This window comes from Colletotrichum navitas (assembly GCF_030913465.1).
Source record: "Colletotrichum navitas strain CBS 125086 chromosome Unknown LY79scaffold_80, whole genome shotgun sequence".
In the NCBI taxonomy this organism is placed as follows: Eukaryota; Fungi; Ascomycota; class Sordariomycetes; order Glomerellales; family Glomerellaceae; genus Colletotrichum; species Colletotrichum navitas.
The window spans coordinates 105,980-133,883 of record NW_026850626.1 but is presented as its reverse complement, the minus strand read 5'-3'; the positions used below and the strand labels follow the sequence as shown (position 1 = coordinate 133,883).

The 27,904-nt window shown below is 55.3% G+C and overlaps 7 protein-coding genes across 7 annotated transcripts; 3 read left to right on the top strand and 4 right to left on the bottom strand.

Moving 5' to 3' along the window:
• Positions 1-104: 104 nt before the first annotated feature.
• Positions 105-1,150, bottom strand: LY79DRAFT_593515 (uncharacterized protein; the record flags this gene model as incomplete). The annotated part of the gene is given in 5 exon segments (XM_060561567.1): positions 105-265; positions 372-538; positions 745-1,028; positions 1,083-1,119; positions 1,134-1,150. 5 exon segments carry the CDS (start codon positions 1,148-1,150, stop codon positions 105-107), a joined length of 666 nt encoding a protein of 221 aa, XP_060409684.1.
• A 1,122-nt stretch (positions 1,151-2,272) lies between these two features.
• Positions 2,273-6,152, top strand: LY79DRAFT_640276 (uncharacterized protein). Its single transcript, XM_060562335.1, has 3 exons — positions 2,273-2,819; positions 2,973-5,205; positions 5,262-6,152. The coding sequence occupies exons 1-3, from the start codon at positions 2,529-2,531 to the stop codon at positions 5,897-5,899; spliced, it is 3,162 nt and encodes a 1,053-aa protein (XP_060409683.1). The 5' UTR covers positions 2,273-2,528; the 3' UTR covers positions 5,900-6,152.
• Positions 6,153-6,676: 524 nt separating this feature from the next.
• Positions 6,677-9,048, bottom strand: LY79DRAFT_566885 (oxidoreductase molybdopterin binding domain-containing protein). The gene has a single exon (XM_060558857.1). The coding sequence runs from the start codon at positions 8,914-8,916 to the stop codon at positions 6,979-6,981; it is 1,938 nt and encodes a 645-aa protein (XP_060409682.1). The 5' UTR covers positions 8,917-9,048; the 3' UTR covers positions 6,677-6,978.
• Positions 9,049-9,278: 230 nt separating this feature from the next.
• LY79DRAFT_640270 (uncharacterized protein) lies at positions 9,279-15,453 on the bottom strand (the record flags this gene model as incomplete). The annotated part of the gene is made up of 5 exons (XM_060562334.1): positions 9,279-10,512; positions 10,592-13,086; positions 13,144-14,620; positions 14,714-14,925; positions 14,982-15,453. The coding sequence occupies 5 exons, from the start codon at positions 15,451-15,453 to the stop codon at positions 9,736-9,738; spliced, it is 5,433 nt and encodes a 1,810-aa protein (XP_060409681.1). The 3' UTR covers positions 9,279-9,735.
• A 1,987-nt stretch (positions 15,454-17,440) lies between these two features.
• LY79DRAFT_524543 (transaldolase) lies at positions 17,441-18,726 on the top strand (the record flags this gene model as incomplete). Its single annotated transcript, XM_060555637.1, has 5 exons — positions 17,441-17,519; positions 17,594-17,787; positions 17,852-17,960; positions 18,026-18,257; positions 18,324-18,726. The coding sequence occupies 5 exons, from the start codon at positions 17,441-17,443 to the stop codon at positions 18,724-18,726; spliced, it is 1,017 nt and encodes a 338-aa protein (XP_060409680.1).
• A 921-nt stretch (positions 18,727-19,647) lies between these two features.
• LY79DRAFT_524485 (NCS1 nucleoside transporter) lies at positions 19,648-21,778 on the top strand (the record flags this gene model as incomplete). The annotated part of the gene is made up of 5 exons (XM_060555633.1): positions 19,648-19,752; positions 19,833-20,278; positions 20,366-20,861; positions 20,943-21,201; positions 21,273-21,778. The coding sequence occupies 5 exons, from the start codon at positions 19,648-19,650 to the stop codon at positions 21,776-21,778; spliced, it is 1,812 nt and encodes a 603-aa protein (XP_060409679.1).
• Positions 21,779-22,337: 559 nt separating this feature from the next.
• Positions 22,338-25,918, bottom strand: LY79DRAFT_524477 (proteasome/cyclosome; the record flags this gene model as incomplete). The annotated part of the gene is made up of 3 exons (XM_060555632.1): positions 22,338-22,742; positions 22,795-25,699; positions 25,779-25,918. 3 exons carry the CDS (start codon positions 25,916-25,918, stop codon positions 22,338-22,340), a joined length of 3,450 nt encoding a protein of 1,149 aa, XP_060409678.1.
• Between the last annotated feature and the right edge of the window lie 1,986 nt (positions 25,919-27,904).

Below are 27,904 nucleotides of genomic sequence, written 5' to 3'. Positions count from 1 at the left end.
AGCCCAACAGGTCATTTCCCATCGTCCCTGACAAGCTGTATTCACTATGTTTCATTGCGGAAAGATTGTACTGGATCCCGGCCGGAGACGCGCCCGTTACGTTATTATTCAGCACGACGACTGCCTTGCCCCATACCTTTCGGTTCGTCATATCTTTCAAGCGCCCGAGGGGCATTTTCGAGCCCATTGTATTCAATCTCGTACACGGTAGGCTGTATCGGGTTATTCACTATGGGTGATTGCAATCCATTTCCTTCGCCCTTTTCTTCGTCATACCATTGTCATAAGCTCTCTTCGTACAGCTGCGGGACGCAAACCGGTCAATCGAAAGAAAGGGTCTGACAAAGTATGAAATTCAGCAAGGGGACAACTCATATAGCTGACCAGTAAGACTTGCTTCAGAAACACTCCGTTCATGGCGATATGTTCCATCCCAACTTTTATGCCGGCGAAGCCCACGATCAGAACCTTGCCCCAGTGAGCAATGCACTTCAAGTTCCGGTCGATGCGCCCAATGGGACCGAAGGCTACATCAGCGCTTTTATGGTCTGTCAGTCCCAGAATGCGCTCCCACTATGCCGATGTGTGGGTGTAGTTCACGCGGTATCGAGCCCCGAATTTTCGGCAGTAGGTTATTTCTTGGGGAAGCCTGCGGTTCCGATAATGTGGCATCCAATGGCCGTCGCAACCCGAAGAGCCATGAGGCCGAACCCGCCTGCAGCTACATGCACAAGAATTAATTACCGAGGCTGGATCCTAGCTTGGAGCAGCGCTGTATAAGAGACGGAGAGCATGGCGGCGATACCGGCGGCCTTGCCTGACGTCCAATCGGCTGGGATGCGATGCAAAGGTGCCCAGGCGGGAAGAAATATCAGCTCGTTATACGAACCCATGCAACCTCCAAAAATTATTTCGCCTAGACAGAAATGCAAATGTGCTGGAACCGATAGAATGAAGCCGGAAAACTTCAGACCCAAACGGAATGGCGGCCTCACCAAGAACCGGGTGTTCTGGTGCCTCCCTTTGGTCTGTATATGGGTGTTAGCAAGCTGGCGTTGACAGCATGGCTTGCTGTCACATACATAGAGAGTATCCACAAAATTCACCTCGCGGCCCTCACTCAGATCAGGTACTTGTCTAGCCTAGGCATCGATCGATTGATCTCAAAGATCTTTATTTTGTTCAAGTCCTAAGGCCGTTGGTAAGTAAGAGACCAAACAACAAAGCTGTGTGTGTGTAGTGTAGTGTCATGACCCTGCTTTCCCTCTTTAGCTTTTTTTCAGGCGAAAACATCTAGAGCAAGACTGGAAACTCATATGTATGACAACCAGGATGGGATACATGAGATGGGGGTTAGTCTTGGGGGGTTGGAGATCTGTGATTGTTCGCCGGTGTGGTTGACTTTGGATGGATCAGGATTTACATTGACAAATCTGGTTATGACGACGGTTCGGCTTCTATGCCGAGACGGCATTCTCAAACTTGTGGTTTGCGATGCAGAAAAGACTCCCAAAAATGGGAAGAGATGGAATTGACGCAGGTGATGAGTTGTTGGAGGTCACAATTGTCATGGCATCATGAGGTTTGTAGAGAGAGAGGGAGGAGCCCAGGTGATGCGAGTCGTTCAATTAATGATGCAGCTGCAACAAGCCGAGACAGTTGCCGTTAGGATATCAGACCTACATTTGTACCTGCAACTGGAAACCACCGAACTAGAGAATTCCTTACTGCAACGATTTCCTCCAAGTCCAAAAACTAACGGTGTACGTCTGCTCCGCTGATGGCAGCCAGTGCCTCTATTGGAACGTCAGTAACATGGGGCGTAGTCCATCTTGACATGTCTGTGTCCTCTCTTCTAACTCGTCAAAACCAGCTGAGAAAGGTTGAACTTTAGAACGCGTCAAAAGCCTCTTCTTCTCGAAAGTTGTCACCTCGACAGGAGAAGTGAGTGTATGATACGAGTATGATTATATTCACCGAAAGATATTCCATTTGGACGGGTTGAGACGGAGTGTGAAGAACATGGAACATAGGGTGGCGGCCCATAATAAATTGGATGCAGCTTCGACACCACCTACCTAGGTACCTTGGGTAAGTACATGCCTACTGCCAGCCTCTAGGTACCTAGGTAGGTACCTCTGTGATTTGCCTCAGGCCTAAGCAGCCAGGGCGCAGACCCGCTAATCTCGATTCGGACGTGGACTGCTGTCGCGTTGCCCTTGGCCGGCCGGCCGTGGCTCTGGTTTAGGCCGTGCAGCTTTCTGCTCTTCGTTGCCTCTTCCTTCACCTCAATTCAACCGTCCTGTCCTCCAACCCGGTAGTCCAGATTTACCGTGGTTTCTTACATTTTCGTGCCTTCCCACCTATTTAAATCAGGCTCACCTCCCCATCAGGGAAGACCCAGGAGGAATCGCTTTCCCCTTCCTTGCTGCTCTGCTGGCTGGCAGTCTCATCTCGAACCAATCTCACGGCACATCCTCCAATCCCACCCGCCATCACATTGGGAGTTAAACCCCCTCGTCTCCAAGATGGCATCTAGCGACCACAATCGGTATGACGATTCGGAGGAGGAGGATGATTTCAATCCCGCGCCCGCCGACTTGTCCGACGAGGAACCCGATACCAACAACAGGCACGCACGCGAAAGCAGCCCCGTTGCCGACGACGATGATGCTCCTGCTCCGTCCAAGTCGAGGATTCCCGACGATGACGATGACGAGGGACAAGAGGAAGATGATGTCGTGCAAAACGACGATGACGAAGAGGAGGAAGAGGACGAGGACGAGGATGATGATGAGGACGAGGACGATGTACAACAGGTAAGCCTCCCTGCTTGCGCCGCCCTACAGCGTTCACATACATATACATATGCACACACCTGGAAAACGCTAGGCAGCTGTCTACGCCTGCAACATGATGAATCTCTCTCAAACTGCTTCGACAAGCACCGATTTTGACTCTGCCACATCTAGGGACATCGCCGCAAGCGCAGAAAGGACCGCCGCGCCGCTTTCTTCGATATCGAAGCCGAGGTTGACGACGAAGAGGATGGCGAGGATGAGGAGAAAGATGGTGAGGAGATAGAGGACTTCATCGACAACGCCCATCCCGACGACATTGCCGAAAGCGGAGGCCTTGACGATGATAGACGTCACAGAGAACTCGACCGTCGCCGCGAGATGGAGGCGAGCATGGATGCCGAAAAACAGGCTGAGATTCTTCGTCAGCGCTACGGCAATCGCCGCCCGAACAAGGGCTTTGGGGATTCCGCCGTCGTTCCGAAGCGCCTGCTGATGCCCAGTGTTGATGACCCTACCATCTGGGCTGTCAGATGCAAGGAAGGCAAGGAGCGAGAGGTCGTCTTCTCTATCATGAAACGCATCGAGGAAAGGATGGGTACCAAGGACGAACTGGCCATCATCTCGGCCTTTGAACGTGGTGGCCCAACCTCCGTTATGAAGGGTTACATCTATGTCGAAGCCAACCGTTCCACCGACATCATGGTTGCACTCGATGGCATGTTCAACGTCTACCCTCGATCCAAGATGATCCTCGTAGACATCAAGGACATGCCTGACCTGCTTCGTGTCACAAAGACACCCACTTTGGAGCCCGGCGCCTGGGTCAGGCTACGCAAACCTGCCAAACACGCCGGTGATTTGGCCCAGGTCATCGATGTTACCGAGAATGGACTCGAAGCCAGGGTCCGCTTCATCCCCCGTCTTGATTACGGAATGCGAGACGACGCTCTTGCTTCCGCCCTCACTGCTGATGGCAAGCGAAAGCGGCCTATTGGCATGGCCGGACCGCGCCCTCCTCAACGTCTCTTCAACGAGACTGAGGCTCGCAAGCGACATCCCAGACACATCCAGGGGAACCCAACCACCAAGGTTTGGAACTACATGGGCGACGAGTTCGAAAATGGTTTTCAGGTCAAGGATATCAAGATCCAGCAGCTGGTGGTTACGGACGTCAACCCAACCCTGGAAGAAGTTACCAGATTCGCCTCTGGTGCCGAGGACGGCACTGAGAACCTCGACCTCAAAGCCCTTGCCTCCAGCCTCAAGGACAGCAACATCAATGTCGCTTACCTGCCTGGCGATATCATTGAGGTCTACGAAGGCGAGCAGAAGGGTGTTGTTGGAAAAGCTACCAATGTCCAAGGCGATATTGTTACGATGCAAGTCACCGAGGGAGTCCTGGCGGGCCAAGTCATCGAAGTCCCCACCAAGGGCCTGAGAAAGCGGTTCAGAATCGGAGATCACGTCAAGGTCACCAGCGGCAGCCGATTCCGTGACGAGGTTGGTATGGTTGTCAAGATATCGGAAGACAGGGTCACCTTCTTGACAGACCAGACCAATACTGAAGTTACCGTCTTTAGCAAGGATTTGCGCGAAGCAAGTGACATTGGCGGGCAGGGTTCGCTAGGCCAGTACGAGCTCTTTGATCTGGTCCAACTGGATCCTACCACCGTCGGCTGCATTGTCAAGGTTGATCGCGAATCGGTGGTCGTCCTCGACCAGAACGGAGATGCGCGGCAAGTTATGCCATCGCAGATTGCCAACAAGCTTCCCAAGCGGAAAATAGCCGTAGCCGCGGACAGGACCGGCTCCGAGATCAGGCTTGATGATGTCGTTCGGGAGTATGGTGGTCAACAGCGCCAGGGCAAGATCATCCACATTCATCGCGCCTATGTCTTCCTGCACAACAATGACAGTAACGAGAACGCTGGTGTCTTTGTGACCAAGGCTGGCAATGTCAACACTATCGCGGCCAAGGGTGGACGTGTGCTTTCGGCTGGTCCCAACCTGGATCAGATGAACCCTGCCATGAAGCGCAACCCTAATGGTTCTGAGAGCAAGATGGCGCCACCCAAAAGTTTCGGAGGACGCGACCGTGCGATCGACAAGACTGTCATCATCAGGAAGGGCGGTTACAAGGGTCTTTTGGGCATCGTCAAGGACGCTACTGACACCCACGCCCGAGTGGAGCTGCACACGAAGAGCAAGACCATTACCGTGCCCAAGGATCACCTGAGCTTCAAGGACAAGATCACCGGCGCCAAGATTGAAATCAATGGCCGGGGTCGTGGAGGCCACAGCGGTCCTCCGGGCGGCGGTCGTGGCGGACATGGGGACTGGCAGGGAGGCAGGACACCAGTCGCTACCAACGGCCCAGAGAGAACGCCCGCTTGGGGCTCAAGAAGTAAGCGAATGCCCAACGCCACTTGTTTCATTGAATATAGCGCTAACATAGACGAGCTCCTGCGCCGACTGGTGGGCGTACTCCGGCTTGGAAGTCCAGCGGCCCAGACTACTCCGGATCCCGTACACCGGCCTGGGCCGACGGTTCACGAACTGCCTACGGCGATGGCAACCGCACTGCGTACGGTGGAGGATCGAGAACACCGGCATGGCAATCGGGCGCCAAGACACCGGCTCACGATGCCTTCGGACTGGGGTCGAAGACACCGGCATACGGAGGAGGGGATGCTTGGGGCTCTGGCTCCAAGACGCCTGCGTATGGCAGTGGCTCTGCACCGACCCCCGCCGCCAGCGGGGGCGACTCGTGGGGTTATACGCCTGGCCAATCTGGTTACGATGCGCCGACACCTGGCGGCGCTCTTCTCGGTGCACCAACACCAGGTGCTCTCAACGCCCCTACACCTGGTGCCTACTCGGCGCCTACGCCGGCCGCTGCAAGTGCGCCGACCCCCGGCGGCGGGTGGCAAGGTGGATGGGGTGCCGATTCGGCTCCAACACCTGCTGCGGGTGCGCCTACTCCTGCTGCCAGCGGCTTCGGCTCGTCATCTGCCTACTATAGCGCACCCACACCTGCAGCGTACGGCGCTCCCGAGACGCCGGCGGCTAGTGGGCCCAGGTACACCGATGATGACTAGACGCTCGCGTGGAAACAAGGCCACTGATACTCGGTCATTGGCACGGAGTTGTATTTGGCAAAGGGAGGCGAGCAAGGCTGTATATTACCCGGCGTTCATGTAGAAAAGGAGGATTGGCAGTAAATCCAGCGCACTCAAGAATACGTAGTTTTTCACTTGAATAACATCTTGAATGCGCTTTCCCTGTCCAAAACGAGACAAAAGGATCTTGCCCAGTCTTGGGGTCTTTTTTTTTTTTTTTTTTTTTTTTTTGCAATGGGTTTGCGTGTCCCCAATAACAAATACGAAAGAACGTCTTGTTGCCCTTCTATATGTCTAGTCTCTCCTTGATTCTGTGGATTGACGCCGAGAAGTGACGGGATACTATTTGGGGACGTTCGGTAGGTGTGGAAGAGGGTGGTTGAGATGGACGGAGCGAGTATGTTACTGTCTCCTCTTCCTCAGGATCTGGGGGCTTGCCCACCATGTCCGGCTACCTTGATATGTATGTCCCGGAGGCCTCTCTTCCGTGCTCCTTGGAGTTCCATCTGTGCTGGGAGATGGGCATAATGCAAATGGCCGGCTGGCTACGCAAGAACCAAGTCATCCTAGGCTGCGTGTTTCTTGCCTCCATGCCCTTTTTCGTGTGCTCGGCCATGTTCGTGGACTACGAATGCTCTCTAGCCAAGTGTATTCCTTGTCCTCTAGTGCGACAAGACACTGCTGCGCCTTTCAAAGATGGAACAAGGCAAGGCACAATATCAAGTACCAGCCAAAACTGAGGAAAGCAAGGTGTATCTAGGTAGACAACAGGCTTGAATTGCTAATGAAATGTGGCTAATGAAGTAAAGCAAAATATAGTAAAGTATGCTCAGGGTCATGATGGGGATGCCGGGCTACGACCACGAGCTCTTAATAAAGTGAAACAAGAAGTATTCGGCTGCTTTGCAACTCCGTTGTACGCCTGCCTCCTGCCATTTCAATCATGTGTTACGAGAAGGGGAGGGAAACACAAAGGGAGGAAACGAGACCTCATCCTCAATGGATCCTTGACCACGTCTCTCCCGCAACTCTTGTTCAAGATTGCGCCGCGTCACTTCTCAATTGGCAGCCACTGCGGCTTGGTTGGTGCATTCGGAGCACACCTTTAGACGATGCCAGGCGTTGGCTAGGTTGCCTCGCTGGTTGTAGATGGCCTCGTAGCTCTCTGGCTGCGAGTTGTACGCCTCGTCCGTCGCCTTGACCAGGAGAGTAGAACACTTCTTGCCTCCTTCACCAGGCTCGCCAAGGGGTATGATGCCCTCGTACCTCCAACGCTTCCAGGCCCATGACCTGTGGCCAGTCTTGGACGGAGCGGCTCCGTGCTCGTCGTCAAGTAGCTCGGCTTGGTCCCATGTACTCCCATTGTCAAGGCTAACGTCGACGCGTACTATCCTGCGACCGCCACCAGAATAAGCGTATCCCCTAAGAGAAGCCTCGCGGCCGCCATCCTTCTTCGAGCCCGATGCCAGGTCCTTCTCCACCGTCTTCCAGTCGCCCAGCCTGACAGTTGTAATGGCGCTGGTGATGGGCATCTCTTGAATGGGCGCCGCGCGATCCCAGTTGGGACTTGTCTCGTTGGGGCCAAAACATTTGTAGTCCTTGCGCTGCCACTGACTGTGACTCTCCTCGTCGGAAATGGTGATCTGGCTCAACCACTTCACGGATCGAGCTGCGACATGGCCAGGCACGAGAGCGCGGAGCGGGTAGCCATGGTCTCGTGGCAGGGGTTTGCCGTTCATTGAGTAAGCTAGCAGAACGTCGCCGCGAGGGTCGAGGGCAGATTCGATGGGAATGGATGCACCATAGGCCTCAAGAGCCGAGAACTGGACATGCTTTGCTTCCGAATCGCCGGTCATGGCTTGCTGGACAGGGAGACCAGCATCGGCAAGAACATCCGAGAGCTTGACACCCTGCCATTCAGCACAGGAGATGGCGCCGACGTTCCACTGAAGCCCATTGGTCTTCCGAGCATTGCGGGTCATGTCACTTCGACGGTTCCCAGAGCACTGCAGTACCGCGACGACCGTTGCAGGCTTGAACTTGGTCTTGAGGTCATCGATGGTGTACTCCTTGACGGATCCGTCAAGAAGCTCAATCTTGAGGGTGTAGTCGGAAGTGTCGTCGACCTGGGGAACCCACATGTGATTGCGCACGTAGAAGAGCTCATTGGGAGTGAGATAGCTGTCAGCCAGGCCTTCCGGCGGCGTCTCTGCATTCCGAGGCTTGGGGGTGAGGGTGATGAGCCTAGGGTCACGGGCTGGGTCGTGCTTGAAGGGGTCTTCTATCTCCTGAGTTGCGGGCTTGCCGTCAACTAGGTCCTTGGAGTCGATGAAGCCAATGAGGTACTGGTTCAGGATCTCATAGACGTGTGGCGATTTGTGAATGGTGAAGATGTCCCAGTAGGGATCGATGCTCCCTCCGGCAGCGCGGAGAATGACATCACCTCCAGGATGAGCTCCGACCCATTCGGTTATGTCGTAGATCTTGTCGCCCTGTGTTACCCAGGGGCTCTTGGACTTGGCATCGTGCTTGCGGACCTCGGAGAGAGTGAAGCGGGGGAGGGTCGGGTCACGGTCGTCGGATGCGGCTGCCGGAGCGGAGGCATCCACCGCGTCGTCTTCGTGGAGGAGGTGGAAGGGCTCCGAGAGGCCGACGAAGAGGGAGAGGAGTCCGCCACTAGCGAGCAGAGTGCGAACGGCGGTCGGGCCCTTGCGGCGTGGGGGGTGTTCGCGTCCGGCGCTTGGTCGGGTACTTGGGTGATGCTGGAGTTGCTCCTGGCTCTGACGGCCACTGGTCGAGAAGGAGGAGGAAGGGGGGGATGGGGAGTAGGACGTGGGCGAGGCGGATGTCGGCCGGGGGTGTGTTGAGCAAGCAGAGGCGTGGGAGAGGAGGCATCCCGGCCGAGGAGGGCTGAGAGGGACGGGCCGCCGGATCGAGAGCCGTAAGAGCTCGCTAAGCAGACGCCGCGGCGCTTGCATTGAAGGCATTGGCGGCATTGGCAAGGAGAATGGCTGAATCGGGCAAGATGTTGTTTCGTTTGGTGGACGACGTCGAGGGTGCGGCTCTGGTGTGGAGCTTGGACGATGATGTGACTGACCGGGGCGATGGCGTGATTGCGCCTTTTTGACACTTTTTGTGGTGGACGAAAAGTCTGAGAGGGTGGGTGGGGAAACTGTATTCATAAACCAGGTCAGATGGCTTGCATAAAAAGGCAGCATACAATGTACATGCATGCACGCAGAGAATTATGCATGCGAGGTACGTACCTGCTGACTGTGCTTACCGACGCGGAATACTCCGTAGCTTGCTTGGTATGGGGAAGTTGCAGCGGGAATGGTACGTACACCTACCTGGAGACGACGACGACGACGACGACGACGTACGGATCTCTCTCTCTCTCTCTCACACATACACACACACACAGCATTTGTTTGGAGCCCAACTCGGCAATCGTGCCACTCACTTCTCACCTCAGAATCATATCTACGCTACCAGACTCTCAGCCGACGATAAACTCGAAACCAACGTCGTTCGTTCGTGCGTCGTCACACGACGTCTTCCTGCCTCACTATTGCTCGGATGGGTCCGATGAAAGCCGCAAGTCCGCCCACGTGGATGCCAAAGACCCGTGGCAGCCCGAGCCCGACATGTCTCCACCATCGCTCCTGCTCCTGTTGATTAGTCGCCGAGGCAAAAGGGCAGACCCTTCTTCCATCTTGCTCGTTCTCTCCCACGCAGCTACACCGGTTTCAAGAGGTGATGGAGGCAAGCCGCAACAAATCAAGCCGACTCATTTACAACGAGTGATCCGAGCTCTATAGCCTGTTGTCCTGGCCTCCCTCAGACACCCTGGCCTTCTTCCGCTCCCTTTCTTGCGTCTTGGTCTTCTCGTCGGCCTGTGCTTGACCCATTGATTGCATGGCATGACGCTTCCGCTTCCCACCGCCAGACCCAGTGTTGCCGTCTCTCTCATCTCCGCTCTCCGGCACCAACTCGCTTGGATCCCCCTCACTCAGATTGTCCCCGTCCCCGCGATCACGATATGTCGGATCGCGGGTATGAACCCCCCGGAACAGCTTACGCTTCCTCTTACGACGGCCATCCGCATTGCCCTCAGCCCCATCGTCACTATTATCCTCGCCTCCTTGGTCCTCCTGCTCTCCCTCTTGCTCCGCCCCCTCTTCCCCCTCCGACTCTTCTATATCCTCGTCTATGTCTTCATCTTCGTCCTCGTCTCCTTCATCTTCCGATCCCTGTACATAGGCTTCATCTCCGTCATCCTCTTCGCTGTCTCCCGCATACTGGTCCTCCCGGGGTCGATAAGGCATCCCCCAAACGTCTTGGTTGTTCTCATTGTTCGGATCGTGTGCCCATTTAGAATATGTCCGCTTCCATTGTGCATCGATTGGGCACATGGTTTTCTCGAGCTGGGGATTGTCTCTGACAAAGGCATCTCTGATGTCCTTGAACTTCAAATTACCCTTTGGGATCCATCCAACTCTGCTTGGCAAGAGGGGCCCCCCATTATGATTGAACTTGACACGGCCCAGTTGTGGTCGAATTCGACAGCTTCTCGCCGGATCTGAGTGAGCCTACGAAACGGGGAAAGAAAGTTCCAGTTAGTTGGTCATCAACCACAATGGCGTTTGGGGGTCGCCGAGTAGTACTCACATCTATCTGCTCTTGTCTGGTTGGGTCGCCGTCCGGGATCTGTGTTTTCGACCCTCTCTTGGGTGCCTTGCGGAAGCAACGCGAGCAGTACAAGTCATCGTCTGCGTCATAGCTCGGTAACGGAGCTGCAGTTTTTGACTTCGAGCCTGAAGATGACATCTGGCCTAACGCCGGCTTGCTGCGTGCTTTACCTGTTTGCTTCCCTGCGGACTTTCTGGGCTTCTCCGTGTGGGCTTTTGGTTTTGCGGCTGGGCCCTCGATTTTCCTGGGAGGACCGGTCGCTTGTGTCTCGGTTTGCTTGCTTGAGCTTCCTCCCTCCGGGCGTCCTGCTCTTGGAACGGCTTCTTTGGGGCGAGCTGTCTCGGGACCAAGGGGCACGGCACGACTGGTACCTGGAGCATCCCCTCTTGATTGGCCCCCTTCAGCTCCTGGTTGATTCTGAGGCTGGGTGGCAGGAGCCGTCGGCATGGGCGTTCGTTCAGAAGCTCCCGTCGCCGCCCGATGCCCCTGCTCTTTCGGCTTCGTTGCCGGGCGCACTTGGCCCGCCATGGGCGGCTTTCCTTCGCGTTCTCTTTGTCGTCTCCGGTTTTCAAACGTGATCTGCATGTCGGTCGTCCTGTCGCGCGGCGGCGCCCGCAATTCAAAGTCCTCGGCGGCGTGCGCTGTTTCCATGTGGTGATTCCACTGTCTCTGGTTCATGAAGCCCACCATGGCGCCGCACTTGTCGAAGTGCGGGCACCGTTTGTCTCGTCGGTCCAAGGCCCTCTCGTTGTCGGGGTCCCAAAGCGAGTGACCCGCATAGAAAGGTTCGCGGGCTGTAATCGGTGGCGGGGGCCCCCCCGAGGCCAAACGATCCCAAAGCTGGTAGACGTGGCATTCCATGTGGGCGACTTGGGCCTGTCTATCCTCGAACTCTCCGAGATTCCCCCCTTCTTCGCGTTCATCCTTGGCCTTCATGAACGAGAGGTGGCAAAGCGGGCACTGCTTCTGCGGTTGACCGCCGTGCTTCGTCTCGAAGTGCCCTAGAACCTCTGACGGAGTCAGGCCAAAAAGAGGTTCGCGACACCCATCTATTTTGCATTCGGACGGGGGATCCTGCGTTGGCACCGGGCCGCATTTCTCGTACCACAACAGAGGGAAGCTTAGGTAGCGAGTAGGTCCGTTGGGGCGACGCTGTTTTCTCACAAGCAACGAAGAAGCATCCCGTCCCACGTACAAAGGATCTGTAGGCGTGTCTTGGTCCTTCCAGTACGCCTCTGGGTAGATTTCGTAGGGGTTCGCTTTGCCGTGGTCCCTCTTCTTGCACTCCGAAATGTGCTTCTTGACGTCTTCGATTGGATCCTGCGTGCCATTCTTGACAAAGTGGCGTTGGCAGTACGGGCAGAAACAGCCCATGGTGCCGCAATAGCCTGCACAGTATGTACGATGTTTGTCAATCGCCGTGTCCGTCATGTCCTTCATTGACACCCCGCACTTTTTGCAGTGCGGCTTGTTCTGATGAACGGTGCCGCGGCACTTGTGTGGGTATACGTCAAACGGCGCAAACTCCTTTGCGTCTTGCTCCGTCTCCCATTCACCATCCCCGCATGCTTCGCAGAATGTACAAAGGCCACCTCCCTCGGCGAGTGGCACGCAAACACGATCGTGATGATCCCGCTCGGCTTGTCCCGTGAGCTGTGCATGATCGCGGCCGCAGCGATCGCAGTAACGGTAGTCTGCCTCCTTCTCGCTAGCCTTGGGCGGCGGTACCGGTCGAGGCAGAGGTCCGGATGGTGGCCGGGCTCGCTCCATGATCTTGAATGGAGATGCCAATGATGTCAACGGTACACTGACATTGTGCAGTCCTCCAGCCGTGAAAGTCCGGGACGGTTGAGGACGTGGGACAGATTTCTCGGCTTGGCCCAACATCTTTCGTAATTGGTCCCCGTGGGCAGTCCTATAGTGCGCCTCCTTTTGTTTCTGAGACCAGAAGGAGAAAAAACGATCATCGCACCAGGGGCACTTCTGTCCGGTGTGTTTCTCATCCAGATGTTTCACGAGCTTCTCGTCCTCGTCCACGCGGTGGCTGAACTCGCACCCCTCGTATGGGCACTTGGAAATCCGATCCAGCACCATGCCGCGGGTTTTCCACAACGCCCCCTGCATCTCGCGTTGTTCTGTGACGGTGAGTACGTTCCTGGTTACCATAGGCACTCGTCCCCCTCCGACTCGCATCACAGACTCGACAGGAGGTGCATTGATGGGGAAGGATGGGTGGTAGATGCCGTTGTCGTAAATGCTCGGTTGTGTTTCCCAGCTCGTTTCCCGCGGATGCTGCTCGGGTACCCTTGGCTTCTCTCGGCTTACTTCTCCTCGCTGCCGCTGGGTGGTTAAGTGTTGGGTCTGGACAGGCTGGGCAACCGGGGGCAGGGACAAGTCTGGACGCAAAGGCATTACTTGGCCGTACCGAGGGCCCCATTGGTTTTCCTCATCTGTCTCTCTGGCTACGCCTTTGACTATGGTTCGGAGTTAGTGAACAAGGCGCAGAAGGTCAAGGCCATCTTGATACTTACCGAAGTCGAGATCGTCGTTTTTCAAGACAGTAACACGCATTTTTTGCGCGACAGAGAGCCGCTCAACCATGACCAGATCGTAGTTGGCGGCATCGGGCCTCAGGACGAAACGAACCGGGTTCCACTGCCCGGGGTCATCTTTCTTGTAGATGGGCGTTATGAGAACGCTGTCTCGTTCGGGGTCATATTGCACTTTTGGGTCGTTCCTGTACAGGCTCTGAACTTTTGCTTTGAACGTCTCCATCGTGTCCGAGCCCCCTTGGAACGCAGCTGAGCCGTTGCTGTCCCTCGGGGTCTCCATCGTGCGCGAATCGTTGCGTCCATAAAAGGGCTGGATGACGAAGAACCGACAAGACTCCCTTACGTTGTCGACGGCACTGACGATGAATTTGGAAAGCGTCGCTTGATCTTGGTTCTGCTTCTGAAAGTTATCCTCACGAGGGCTCCATGGAACCGGCTTGTACTGTCCCACAGGATTCTTGATTAAGGGGTCGAAGTAGTCGGTTCCGCGCCAAATTCGGTATGATACGTCTTGGGGCATGTCCAAACCCTCAGTCATTGCCTTGATTTTCTGTAGTGCATCGGGGTAAGGGTCTTTGGAGCCTGCCTGGCGATGGCACTGCCGGTCCCCCGACTTTTTGGCCGATTTGACGATGCCTCCCGGCAAGTAGAACACGATGCAGTACTCGGGCAAGGGACAACTTCGAACAACAAACGAGTTTCCCTTGGCGATGGAAGGATCCATCATGTTCAAAAAGCTAGCGTGCATCTCAAGGCCACCATACCAGTAGGTTGAATCTGCGCTGGTCTGCCCATCGGCAGAGATTTCGATGTCGCAATGACTTGCACCGGGCCTATCTGGTGTTCCTGTCAGGACCTGCTGCGCCGTGGCGAAGAAAGGCATGTACTGGTTGGCGCCCCAGGGCTGCATGGGAGAGCGCATGCTGTCTGCGGGCCTGGAGCCACCAAAGAATGGTTTTCGGGACGGAAGTTTGAAATATGAGACGTTCTTGTGTCCCTCGTCCATGTGGCTCAACTTGACCAGCGAAGACGAGAAGAGGGCCTTTCGTGGTTCCCACCCATTGGGTTCCCGTTCTCCCCGACGAAGCACAAACCAGGCGGTTTCGATGCCGGACTTGGCTTTCTGTCTCAAGAGATTCGCCACTTGGCCGTTGGGGCTGAGCGGAATGTTGTCGTGCAAGCTTGCCCTGGCCTGTTTGGAGACTTGATCAAACTCGACGAGCACTAGGTCACAGCCCTCGCGTCTTCGAAGAGACAAGAGCTTCCTGGACGCTGCTTCGAACGTGGGCAAGTCGCCAGGCTTGAACATGATCCGGCCCTGGTAACCATAGAGAGGAACGCAGTCGTACGTCTGGGAGGTCTCAACTGGTTTTTCTTCGAATCGGACCCTCGTCGCGCGCCCGCTTGTGGCAGACCCAGAGGCATCTGAAACGCTCATTTTCAAACCCGAAGACCGCTGGATCGAGCTGGTAGGTGGGTACTGAGCATCATAACCACTGGTTCGAGTTGGCGGCATAGTTGAACCTCCTGAGCTTGTTATAGTAAGAACGTTGAGATCGTCATGCTCATAATCGTCATCGGTGTCCCCGACAACTTCTATCTGGCGTCCTTGCCCGGCGTTTTCATACATACGCCCATCCAACATGTGCAAGTCGTCGTCGTCATCACGGCCTCCACCTCGGAGGTTGAGTTCTTGGGCGGCGGTGCCTTTCGGCATCTGAGAAGCCGGGACAGGGATGGTGCTGAATTGGGATTCCGTTCCTACATGAACAGTGAGTAACTGGAACTGGCTATAGTGCGCAATCTGGACCACGGACCTCGCATGTAATCGCGTCCATAGTTTCTCTGATCATGGGCTGTGAGAAAATGTAACGGAGGGTGAACCTCGACGTCGTATAGTTCGTCGCAGTCATCCACGTCAAAGTCTGGCTTCGCACTCTCAACCAGCTCGTACAAGATCGGCTCAACCGGCAGACCAAAGTAGAGCATCGTAAACTTGGTCGCCAACGAGAGATGACAATCTTTGAATCTACCGGTGATCAAGCTCCGATACCGTCTGGTGTTGTTTTCCTGACAATTCCTCAAGCTCAGAGGTTCCGTGGCAGGCATGAACAATTTCCGCTCATACTCTATGAAGTACGACTCCAGTACCTGCTCTGTCCGGAGAGTGGGTTGGGAAAGCAAGTCCCTGAATTTCTCGTGAACACTGATCCAATCGTCGTCGGTTGGCCTGATGAGAGCGTTGTATCTTTCCTGGGGCTCGAGGGTGTCCATCTCAAGTTCCGCCATGGCGGAATGGACTGATGGGTTGTAAATTGCTGGCGAAGCAGTACAGTCCAGTAATAGCAGACGACGCTTTGTAGTGGAAATCGAAGGGAAAGAGGATGACTAACAAGAGAGTTGTTCTGTGTCGATCAGAAAGACTCACAAAAGGGCTTTTATAATATCAATGAACTGATGATGAACGGGTAGTCAGAGTCCAACAAGACCGAAACGATAGGTCATTTGTTTCGAGACTCTTGGAACCCCCGTGGAAGTGGACAGAGCACTCTCTCTTTGACGATTGAAGCCCCTGCCATCATTGTTCATTGAGGTAATGCTATTGGTACATCCGCATCCAAGGGAGAATAGCGAAAACAACCAGTTACACAACTTTTGAAGGCTTTTGTTGTTTTATTTTCTTGTTTAAGAAAACCTATTGAGGAACAAAGCTGAGTAGCAAAGACAGAATTGTGGAACGGTGGTCTTCGTTTGCGGCGTTGCATGCAAGTCTAGACGGTGACCGCACACTGGCACCATATGGAAGTCTATGAGGGCACTGATGAGAGAAGAAGAACTCTCTATGTATGTCTGACTTCAATGTAGAATAAGCAAACCCTCAAGGAATCATGTGCTCATGTGGTGCACAAGGCCCGTCCAGAGCTTGCTGTCAGCCTCTGGGACCGCTAGTAGTAGCTGCTGCGGCTGCTCATGGCCATCTTGTTTAGTCTAGGGAAATACATCTTGTGCCTGGATGAGACACTGAGCATAGTAAGCTTGTCCTGATGCTCCGGCCGATTAGGTGCGAATAACCAAGGAGTTGCAGCCAGGATCCTCGCCTAGAATGAGTCCGACAAGGAGTTCATATGTTACCATTGTTCTTTGTCAGAAATGAAACTTCGAGATCCTAATGATGTGTCTTTGAAAGTACAAAGAATGAAGGAATATCCTCTGGACCGAATGCAGTCAGATCAAGGGCATAAAGGCGACAAGGGAGTGAGGGCGAATGGCGATGCTCGTAGCATATAGAAGCGTAATGCGATGTCAATGACCTTTACCTTGGCTCACTTCAGGGCCTTCGAGAACAGACCAAGGGGAAACAAGAGTGGCAGCGGCCATTGAGGAACAGACATTGTACGGGCAGGGTTCAGAAGACAGACAACGTTACGCACACTACGCTTTGCCTTTGCTAAACAAGCAAGGGAGGAACTTGAGAAAGAAAAGAGTGGCTGAAAGCGCGAGGGTCCAAAATACACTTGCCGCCGTCTTGCACTCGGTCATTTTGGTGCTGGCTCAACCCGAGACTGCTGCTTGCCAGCTTTCCACACGCTGGGGCTGGAGGCCATTCATTCCAGCTCAATCGATGTGGGGAAGTCATGGAAACTTAGCGCAACACTTTTGCAAGCAGTTTGTTTGGCCTTGGGCCGCAGACGGAACCGTTGAGGGGACCCCGCGTCTCTCGTCTGCCACAGACGCCAGAACCAGAGCCCGCTTCTCCTCGACACAAATGACAACTGTCTGCAGGGTCCATAAAGTGGAACGATTCGTTCTGAGGCACCCAGAAGTTTCCGGCAGTCACGGACACGCAGTTGCGTTGCGTTGCGCTGCGTTGCGTTGCGTTTGTTTCCTCTCATTGGTAGAGGCGCGGAGGGAAGTCCTACACCAGTCCGTTCCACCCGAAGCTTTCTTGTTGGGGTATACATGGCCCGCGGTCCTGTTTTGGGGTCCAAGCCATGTATAGTTTAACATGCTCCTCGTCATCGTCGTCGTCGTCTTCCCCTGTCCAGTTTGCCCAGAGAAAGGTGCGGGGTTCGCGTGCTCTCGCAGTTCAAGTCGGCAGAGGGCTGGTTGACAACTCTTGACATTGACTGAATCTCCGCCGCCTGTCATCTTAACAAAGACCACTCTGTGCCCGAGCAGGAAATTTCCTCGTCATAGCTAAATCAACTTGGTTTTAGCGAATTGGTCTACTATACCCGTCGTTTTCCGTGTCTGACCATTCCCCGATTCACACACAATGGCATCGCAGCACGGCTCTCTGTTGGAGGCATTGAGGTCCACAAGCCAGGTTGACTGTGACACTCTAGACGTTGATGGTACTACACTCCCCTTCCGCGCGGGGCCCTCCCCCCTCCGGCGTTAACCTCAATCCGTTCTGACACTGTCATAGTTGCTGCAGAGCTGGGCCCCTTTAGAGACCACACGTCCAACCAGGCCATTGCATACAACGAACTCACCAAGGTCACTCCTGACGGCAAGTTGTATCACGAGAAACTCATCAGAGACTCTGTAAAGGATGCCCATGACTGGGCTCGGGCGGCGTGGCCAGACGTCGACCCAATCCTCCTAGCAGTCGAAATCATGGTAATCGATGATTGCATCAAAATCGGCCATGCCGCCGTGTATAGTCTCGTTGACACTCTTTCAGATGGTCAGATTGTCACTTCAATTCGTTCCGTATCTGACGGGTTACTTCCACATCCAGACCAACACCAAGTGGTCGTACTCGGTTGAGAAGACTTGCAAAAACGCCGAGAGTAGGTTGCGATGACCCGATTCGTTCCAGTTCGAGTCTGGCTGATGGAACTGGCTTCTTCACCAGGGATTGTTGAAATGTTCAAGAAGCTGGAACCCAACTTCGACACGAGTAGAGTCTGCATCAAGATTCCTGCGAGCTGGGAAGGGATCGCTGCCTGCCGCATCCTCGAGAAGAAAGGCATCCACACACTTGCGACGACCATGTTCTGTATGGAGCAGGCTGCGTTGGCTGCCGATGCCGGATGCACCTACATTGCGCCGTACGTGAATGAGCTCAAGGTCCATTTCGTCCCCGGGTAAGCCGAGCAAACCTAAGCCGAAGCTATTGGCCAAACTGGATCTGACGCGGGAACGCCCTCCAGCTACGTCGACGAGCACAAGGCCTTCGATTTCTGCAGGCAGGCGCAGCTCTACTACGCCGAGACGAAAGCAAAGACGCAGGTACTGGCTGCCAGCCTGACGTCCGTCGCGGAGGTGATGCAGCTGGCCGGCATTCAGCACGTCACTGTGTCGCCGCCTCTTCTCCGGGGCCTTGCTGCACAGCCGGCATCGACCTGGACGGAGCAAGTCGGCGAGTACTTTGCGGCCGGGCCGGACAAGCCCTGGACCAGGAACTTTGAGGCGGAATTGAGGGATGAGAGTGAATGGCGCATCGCCTTCACTCGAAGTGGCAACGGGAAGTCCGAGGAGAAGCTCGTTCAAGCCATCAACATCTTCTCGGACAAGCAGGATGCCCTCGAGGAGGTGGCACGTCGCTTCGTGTAAGTGGAGCGAAGACCTTTACGTCCATGTAAAGGGCGGACCTTGAGCTTTGAAGAAACATCATTGATCTACTAAATGTTGTTGAGGTTCTGTTTGTTTGTTGCACCGTTTGCCAGGTTACCACTTGTGGGCAGAGCCCGACGTGTGTCTTTTTGGCTCTGCAGAGCGCATCGGTTCAGTCCTTGGCACGCCGACATCTCCTATGTTATGAGCCAGTGAGTGCATTCAGGTGAATTGAAGAGCCGAGTATCTGCTGTCTCGCGACACGCAGCGACGTGAGTGAACGAACCCCAACCACGCCTCAGAGTGTCTCTACCAGGTGATCAACCCCATGACAAGCAGAAGAGCAGCAATAATAACCCCATATTGTTGATAAGGTGGCTGACTGCGATTGGATGCAGCGCCCACTTTGGTGCGTAAGCGTCTCTCTTAGTACAATACATGAGTTAGATACCCGGATGGATGGCCCTCCATGCCCAACTCCTCTCGTTATCAGCGCTCGCCGCTGCTGATAGCTCGCTAGTTATCTCTCAACTTGCCTCCTTTGGACAGTCCGAGTTGAGATGGTCGGATGACTGGGGTGGCCGGATGGATACAGCCAACTGTCGATAGCGACCACATTGCCGGCCGCAGCTCGCGGACTTGGCCGGGGCCATTGCCGAATCATACCCAATCTGGGGGGGGGGGGATAATCGATGGGATGATAGCTGTTTGGTTACACTGCACCACGCCGGACAAATACATAATCTCTCAACTTCCCGCCGATCTGATGTGGCTTGCGGCCTCCGCAACCAAGCCCAGCAGGGTCGTCGGCATAATTCGTTCCCCAGAACCTTCCCGACGACACTTTATCCGAGGCCAAGGATCACCAGAAGCAGCCTTCTTCACAAAGCTTAAACCGTCACTTGGCACGGCTCTCTGAGGATGAAGGGATTCAACAGCCAAGAGCTGAGGCTGCGATGTACTTCGATCAAAGCCTGGGAGCTCCCCCGGCATTCTAGTAGTGCTCTCGCACCCGAGGGAGTATGGGTGAGGATCGAATCCCCTGCCCCCCCCCTACTCGAATGAATGGAACTGAACATGAGCATGGGGCTAATGCTCTGCTCTAGACGAACGAGGACATGGATCCTGTCAAACCGGAGCATCAGACCTGGAGCATCTGGACCATCCTCGCCTACTGGAGCAGCGATCTCATGAATCTCTCAACGTTGCAGACCGCGGGCTCGATCCTCGCGGTGGGCCTTTCGTGGAGAGAGAGCATTCCCATCATGTTTGTGGGAACGACCTGCATTGCCGTGGCCATGGTTCTGAACGGTGCCATTGGCAGTCGGCTGCATGTGCCGTTCAGTGTCATCGCCGCGGGCTCTTTTGGCTACTGGTTCCGGTACTTCGCCATCGTGAGCCGCGCTGTTCTTGCCATGTTCTGGCTTGGCGTCCAATGTGCAAACGGTTCGTACTGCATCACCATCATGCTGAGCTCCTGGGCCCCTTCGTACGCGACGATACCAAACTCCCTGCCCGAGTCGGCCGGCATCACCTCCATGGGCATGTGCTCGTAAGTCGGCCCGCCCGAAAGGATACGACCCTTTCCGTTCCCGTACCCGTTCTTCCTTCTTCTGCTTACCTTGCCGCCCTCGTTTAGCTTCTTCCTCTTCTGGATCCTCCAGCTACCCATGCTGCTCATTCACCCGACCAAACTCCGGCCGCTCTTTTACGTGAAACTCGTCGCTACCCCCGCCGTCGTCCTCGGCACCCTGGGCTGGGCGGTCAAGAAGGCTGGCGGCGGCGGCGAGATCTTCAAGCTGCAGCCCGAGGTCCCCAAGGGCACGGCCCAGTACGCCTGGCTCTGGCTGAGTTGCATGTCCAGCGTTACTGGACAATGGGCAACCATGGGAGTGAACATCCCCGACTTTCTGCGGTACAGCAAGAGCCCCAACGGGCAGCTGGTGCAACTTCCCTTCGTCCCTTTCGTCTTCACTTTGTGCGGAACAATGGGCATCATCACGACATCGGCGACCAAGACTTTCCACGGAGACTATCTCTGGAACCCGCTTGACATCGTCAGCCTCTGGTTGGAAAATGGGTCAGGCGGGCGTTGTGCTGCCTTCTTTGCGGCGCTCGCCTGGTTCATCGCGACGGTGAGCGGTATACTAACACATCCGTGTGTATGTTTTTTTGTTTGGTGCTTTGATGCTGATGTGTGTCCCCAACGCCTCCAGGTGGGAACCAACGTGACGGCAAACTCCATCAGCGCCGCCAACGACCTGACCATCATGTTCCCGCGGTACATCAACATCAAGCGGGGCTCGTTGGTAGCGGCCGTGATCGGCGGCTGGGTCCTCGTTCCCTGGAAGATCTTGGCCAGCGCCGCCACCTTTCTGAACTTCATGGGCGCCTACGCGGTATTCCTTGCACCGATCAGTGGCATTCTCGCGGCCGACTTCTGGATCACCAAGCGTCAGCGATACGATCTGCCGGGTAAGTCTCATCGTATGAGTCGACATATTTGCATCACGAGCGTGTGCTGATTGGCCTTCTCTTGCGGCCAGCTCTGTACGATCCTCATGGCCGCTACAGATACGTATCGGGCTGCAACTGGCGGGCCTTTGTTGCCTTCATCGTTCCGGTAGCTCCCAGCTTGCCCGGCATGGCTTTGGCAATCAGTGGCTACCCGGCGATCAAGATCTCCGAGGGTGCGCAGCACCTGTACACCTTTGATTGGCTCTTTGGCTTCGTGGTGTCAATCTTCCTATATGCTATCTTGAGCTGGCTTGTACCTGCAAAGGAGACGTTGGTTGAACGAACAATCTGGACGAAGGAGGGAGCTGACAGGGAAATCACAAGCCATGGCAACGACGTCGAGAACCCCAAGTTGCCAGAGAAGGTTTACACGAAGGCAGAAGATGAGGATGATGTCCCCGGGAGTAAGATCTCCCGAGGCAGAAGATGTGATGAAAACCGGGTACAGCGTAGTTCTATGTTGTGGCATACCCACCACGGACAAGAAGTTGTTCGTCATCCAAACCTAATTCACCACGTTGCTAACGTATTTTAATTCATTTGCCTTGTCATGCTCGCCATTTGCTCATCAAGAGAATGTTGGACATGTATATAAGCTCCGACCAGGTTCGCTGCTCTTCACGCTTCCCGAAATCTTATAGCCCACACGAACGAGACATACGCCAGAGACCAAGGCAAGTAGGAAAATACCTCCTCATCCCCGGGTAGAATTGACGCTGCAGAGGATTGTTGGTCTTTCTCTGGTTCGCTTCGCTGCTCCTCGTGTATCTATCTGGCAAGGTAGAGAGTCGACAGCTCAGAGGCCCAGTCGTGGACAGCAAACACCAAGGACCACACACACTCTCCGTTACTGTCCTACTTGAATAATCAAAAAACTGGCTATTGCCGCATGGAGCCAAATGAAAAACTAAATTTGGGACTGAGGACTCGATTGTTACACTACTGTACAGCCCGGCAGGTCCTCTTGCCCCTCCCCGACCGTCTCTACGCAGCAGAGAGGTAGTCCATCGTCCGTCTCTAAACCGCCCTTTTCTATGTTAAAATACGGCCTCGACTCCGCAATAGATGGGTTAGTAGCCGGTTTACGAGAACCCTTATTCCTCGTCTTCATCCTCCTCGTTGTCTGTGAAGTACTCAAACTCCCTCGGCACTTCAGCCTCCTCGTCTCCTTCGCCATCCTCGTCGACAGCAGTCAGGACGCCGGCGGCGGCTGCCGCACCGCTCTCATCCGTCGCGCCGCCAAGATCGCCTCTTCTTTGACGACCGAGCAACTCGCTGAGCTCGTTCAGAGAGCGAAGGTCACCGCCGTTGCCGGCCCGGAGGGCCTGGGAGATGAGGTTCTGCTGCTGGCGCGGCGTCAACCCCGCCGACGAGCCACCGGCGTTACTTTGTCCAGCGACCGGGGCCTTCTCCGTCGTTACCTTCTTCAGCTTTTCTTCAATTAGAGACTTCTCCTCGTCCGGCTGTGTGTCTTGCAGGAGAAGAGGTCCTCCGGTAGGCTGTTAATGTTAGCATGGTCTTGAGCCTCGGCTAGGATTAGATCAAATTTACCTTCTTGACCGGCTTGTAACGACCAGCGGGGAAGCTGATGTACTTGAGCTGGCCTGGGAGCACGCGCGACAGGTTTTCCATCTCGTAGCCAACCTTCTCCTTTTCACTCTTCTTTTTGGTGTCGGCCGGAGCAACAGATGCCTCCTTCTCGCCAGCATCGCCCTCTTTCTTCTCCTTGCTCTCGTCTTTCTTCTCGTCCACCTCCATCTTGTCGGAGACGGTTGGCTTAGCAGAGGAGTCGATGTCCATGCTCTCTCGGCGCTGAGCACGCTCCTTCTTCTGGGCTCTCCGCTTGGCCTGGGCAGTCGTCGATAGAACAGCTGTGGCGACCATGGTAGGACCCTCCTCGGCCTTGACTTCTTGCTCGGGGGGGTAGTCGAACAGGCTGGGGCGGGTGGCGCAGTGGAACTTGAAACTGGGGATCTCGAGATCGTGATCGAGGCCAATGATGGAGGTGGGGGAGAACGCGAGCGAGAGGAAGTGGGTGAAGGGGAACCAGTACCAGTACTGGGTGAAGACAGCCATACCGACAATGCCGGCCATGTTGAGGTTGCCGGTCTGTGTCTGGAGGCCAATTGTGCAGTTGCGGCCACCAGCATCGATGATGCCGAGAGCGAGCGAAGCACCAAACTTGGTCATGGCATCCTCGTGACGATCGCCGACAACCTTCTTCAAGGTCTTGCGAATCGCAGCAACCTTGGGGTTCATGACCTCGTTCTGCTGGATCATAATCATGGCCAGAGAGATTAGGGCACCCTGGCGGACGAAGTCGGTGGGGTCTTTCATCATGGGCTCGAGTAAGTCGATGGCCTCGTCCAAGCCGGTGCCTGCGCAAGAGATACCCAAGGCCATGGCAGAGCCGTAGCGCACGTGAGGGTTGTACGACTCAGAAAGCAGCTCGACCATGCGGGGGACACTGCCGGGCTTCCGGAAGAGAATGAAACCCAAGCTCATAACCGCGACACGACGAACATCGTCGTTGACATCGCTGACAGCAATGTGCAGCAGCTTGCGAATAGCCTTGTTGCTGCCAGTACCGCAGTAGGCGAGAGCGACGGTCATGATACCGCCATATCTCAGGGTTGGGTCGGGGTCGTTGAGGAGACCTTCAATCATGGCGTCGGCGCCCTCTTGGCGGCCAAACATGATCAGTGCCATACCAATGGCCAGACCGCGAACAATCTTCTCGTGAGTCGTCTCGTGAGCGTAGGTGATCATGTCCTCCAGAGCTCGTACGTTGCCGGTGCCAAGCATGATGAGACCCATGGCAAGGCCGACAGCCTCGCCGTTGAGGGCGGAGTCGGTGAACAGAACGGTTCGGAGGTTGTCAAAGATTTCTTCGGAGCCAGTGCCCATACCGGCAATACCGAGACCCAAAGCACCACCGTGCTGGATGACCTCCTCCTCTGCAGATGTGAACTGAGTCTTGAGGTAGTCGAGGGCGTCGGCGCCGTGGTTGGCATGGATCAGGCCGTAAGCGTAGAGAGCACCGCCCTGGCTGAAGATGGAGCCGCTGCTCAAGCCGCTCTGGCGTGGCAGATAGGGCTCGAGAAGCTTCCGGGACTGTGTCAGGTTGCCACGATGGATGACACCGAGAGCGGCCGTGGCAGTAAACTTGGACCAGTTGACGGCCTTTCCGAGCCATTCGAGGTTGTCGCGGAAGAACTTGTCGTTGGTAGTGCCCTGGTTCATAAAGGCGTTACAGAAGGTGACGGCGGTGTGGAAGATGGAGTTGCGGCCTTCCAAGCTGTCCCGGACCTTGTTCAAGATGCTCAAATCGGTACGGTTGTTCCTGTAGAGGAATTCCAGGTTCAGCTGGATGGTCTTGCTGCCGTCCAGTATAGAACGGATATTCTTGTACACCTTGGAGAGCTCCTCCGAGAGCTCCTCCTCAGAAGACTGCTGGTTCTCCAACAAAGGCTCCTCCTCGGTAGCATCGCTCGCGGGCGCCTTGGCAGGCTCGCCCGAGGGCAGAGAGTTGATGATCTTGCCCAAAAACTCCTGGGTCCCGTTGTCGTACAGATCGAAGGCGATCTGGTAGGCGTTGGCGATCGAGTTGCGGTCGCCACTCGTGATCAGCTGCTTGAGCATGCGGGATGCTTCCTCGTCGGAGCTCAGGTACACGACGCATTTGGCAATGGCAAAGTAGTCGGGGTTCGGAATTTCGTTGAGAAGGTCCAAGATCAAGCGTAGGATCTCGGTACGGAAACTCCGCTCCTGGACAATATCCATGCAGATGCTCAGAGCATACTCCATGAGCTCCTCGGCAGGGCCCTGTCCATCTGTTGACTTGGTCTTGGAGCGCTTCTCGTCATCGCTGGCGCGCTTGATGACACGGCGGAGAACCTCAAGGTTTTTGGCCTCGACGGCAATGCCGACGACCTGGCGATATCTGCCATCCTTGAGGCAAGACTCGAAGAGGCGCTCGATGACGCGTTGCAGCGCAGCCTGGGTTGCATGGTCATTGATTGGTGCAACGGAGGCGGAGCGACCTTCCTTGACAGGCTGGAATGTAGGATCGAGGATGGCGTTATCGGTCGAGACGCGGGAGAGGAGGGACTTGGAGGGGAGGGTCGTCTGGGAGAAGGGCGTTGTCGGAGAGATGAGGGCAGATCCATCGGCGGCGCTGCTCGCAAAAGTGGTTGCCAAAGCGGGAAGAGAGTTGTCGCTCTGGGGGGACTTGGGAACGGTGTGCTTGGCCGAAGAAACGGCAATGTATTGGTCGATGCACTTGGAGATGATGGTGTCCTCGAATTCGCCGGGGGCATCGAGCTTGAAGAGATCGCCCGCGGCGAGGGCAAAGGTCATGCTCTCGTTGTAGGCCTGGAGGTGGTAGTAGACCTTGGCGAGGACGAGAGCAGCCAGCTGGCGTTGGGGGAAGGATTCGTCTTCGTAGAGTGCCTCGCTGATGGAGTTGTCAATATCCAAGCAGAGTGTCTGTCGAGCAAGCAAGCAAGCAAGCAAACAAGGGCGGGAGGGCTTACATCTGGCTCAGAGCGCCGGCAACCTCGGTCCAGACGGTGTCGATGTCATCGTTGAGAGTCTGGAGGGCGAAGACCTTGAGGTCGTGTTCCTCATCGGCCAGGAAGCCCAGAACTCCGGTCGCTGAGACCAGGCCAGGCATTGTCGGAGGTGGCCACAGAAACGGGAGCTGAGCTCAATTGCGGGGAGTGGGGGAGATGTTTGCGCGACCGAGGATAAAATGAATGAGGATGGGTTGAGGTCGGTGATGTGAAGCCGCCCGAATGCGAGGTGGCGGGATGGGAATAGTAATTTGGGGTGTTTGGTGGTGGTGGTGGTGGTGATGAGAAAGCTCCGAAGAGGCGTTGGTGATGAAATAAGGACGATGTTGAGAGGCGCGAACGAATGCAGCACAGCACAGAGAGACCAGGCCAGGGCACGCACGCTTCAGTCGGTATCCATCCACGTCAGGCAGGTCTGCCTGCTGCGTCCGTCTCGGTTCTGCCGACTCAGTGCTAGAGCTGGAGGTACGTACCTTTCATCACTTTGCCTTCCGTGTCCGCCTTGCAGCGGAAGGAGGGCAAGCACGGATCAAGCAGCAGCAGCTGGAGTGATGACTCAGCATGCTCAGGTACTGTATATAACATAATTGGAAGGGTGCTTGGAAGCTGCACCCAGGTAGGTAGATAGGTGTACGCATACTCCGTACTGTACAAACAAAACACGGTTGAAAAAAACACAACCTCCGTACGGAAGCGGGCTGCAGTACTGACTGATATGGCCAATCATGAAGCTCTGCAATCTCCAACACCTCCGCGGTAGCCCCTGAAGCTTACTTAGGTAAACCGGAATGCGCTGTAGTCCATTGCCTACCTAGATACAATTACAAGCAGGCTCTGGTGCCTCCAGAGGTACTTGGATTGTGAGTCTGCACTGGATACGGATAGATGTTGATGATACTATGTTTGAGTACGGATACGGATACCTAGATATGTTAAGTAGCAGGTACGTTAAAGGGCAGGGTGTCGGTCTGGCTTTGGTAGTAAACCACCTATGTATTACCCGTCTGGGTAGGTGAGGTCCCTAGCACCAGCTACCTAGGTAGGTGCCTACGTAAGCAGCATCAGCATCAGCATCAGCACCGGCACCAAGCACCGTGCATCAAGCGTGTACAGGTAGACAGTAGGGTAAGTATCAGTAAGCTACCTGAGGTAAGTAAGTAAGTTGGTAAGTAGGTAGGCAGGTTGGTATAGTATGTGCGATCGGCGCGCGACCAATCCATTTTCATCTTTTCGTTTTGGCTCCAGATTTCCTACCTTCCCCCCAGCCCGTCCATCCCAGCCTAGCCGCAACAGCAGAGGACAAGATGTTTTCTTCTTGAAATAATAATACTACCTTGCCTCCAGCTTCGTTCTTGCGTGCCTCGACAGTCGGTCCTTTTGGTGCTATACACCCAACACCACCAACAACTCGTATCCTCATCAACAACAACCACTCTTAGCTAAAGTCTTCCGACGCAGACGTAGCAGCAATTGCGACGACAGCGAAGGCGACGGCGACGACCACGACGAAGAAGACGACGACGACGACATCGACGAAGACAACGACGACAGCCACCGGCATCTCGAGATCGCCCGTAGTTTGCTGGTTTCCCACCCATCCATCCTGTCATCACCACCAACCTTTCCACTTACACTTTGCGACGCCATTCTTCCCCGTCGCCTCTGTCAAGCGCACTCCCTGCCTGGCAGCTCTTCCGCCTCCCGCCCCTCTACAGTTGCGACGCTTCAAGTTGCGGCCACTCCCTCTCAGCCGCACCACCACCCATCGAAACACACGAGCTCTCGACCGATCACGACGGCCCTTTGCCCATTCGGCTTCTCAGTCGCCCCCGTTCGCATGGACTGTTGTCGCACGCCTCCTTCGAACATCGAGAACACCGCACGCACCGTATCCGATTCAATTCAATCCCGTCCAAACCACATCAGAGCCTCCGCTGCCTTTGCGCCCCGGCTCCAACCTCTTTTGACCCCTTCGCCTTCTGCCGTGCTGCCCATGATTGACTTCGCCTGGTCGTAGCTTTCCCTCGAGTCCAGTCCAGCACAGCCCTTCCTGCCTCTCTTAACTCCGATCTCGACACTGACGCCGA

Coding starts and splice junctions, on each gene's coding strand:
- LY79DRAFT_566885 (XM_060558857.1), bottom strand. CDS start 8,916: ATGCCGCCAATGCCTTCAATGCAAGCGCCGCGGCGTCTGCTTAGCGAG.
- LY79DRAFT_640276 (XM_060562335.1), top strand. CDS start 2,529: ATGGCATCTAGCGACCACAATCGGTATGACGATTCGGAGGAGGAGGAT. Junction 2,820..2,972: donor ACGAGGACGATGTACAACAG/GTAAGCCTCCCT, acceptor TGCCACATCTAG/GGACATCGCCGCAAGCGCAG. Junction 5,206..5,261: donor GCCCGCTTGGGGCTCAAGAA/GTAAGCGAATGC, acceptor AACATAGACGAG/CTCCTGCGCCGACTGGTGGG.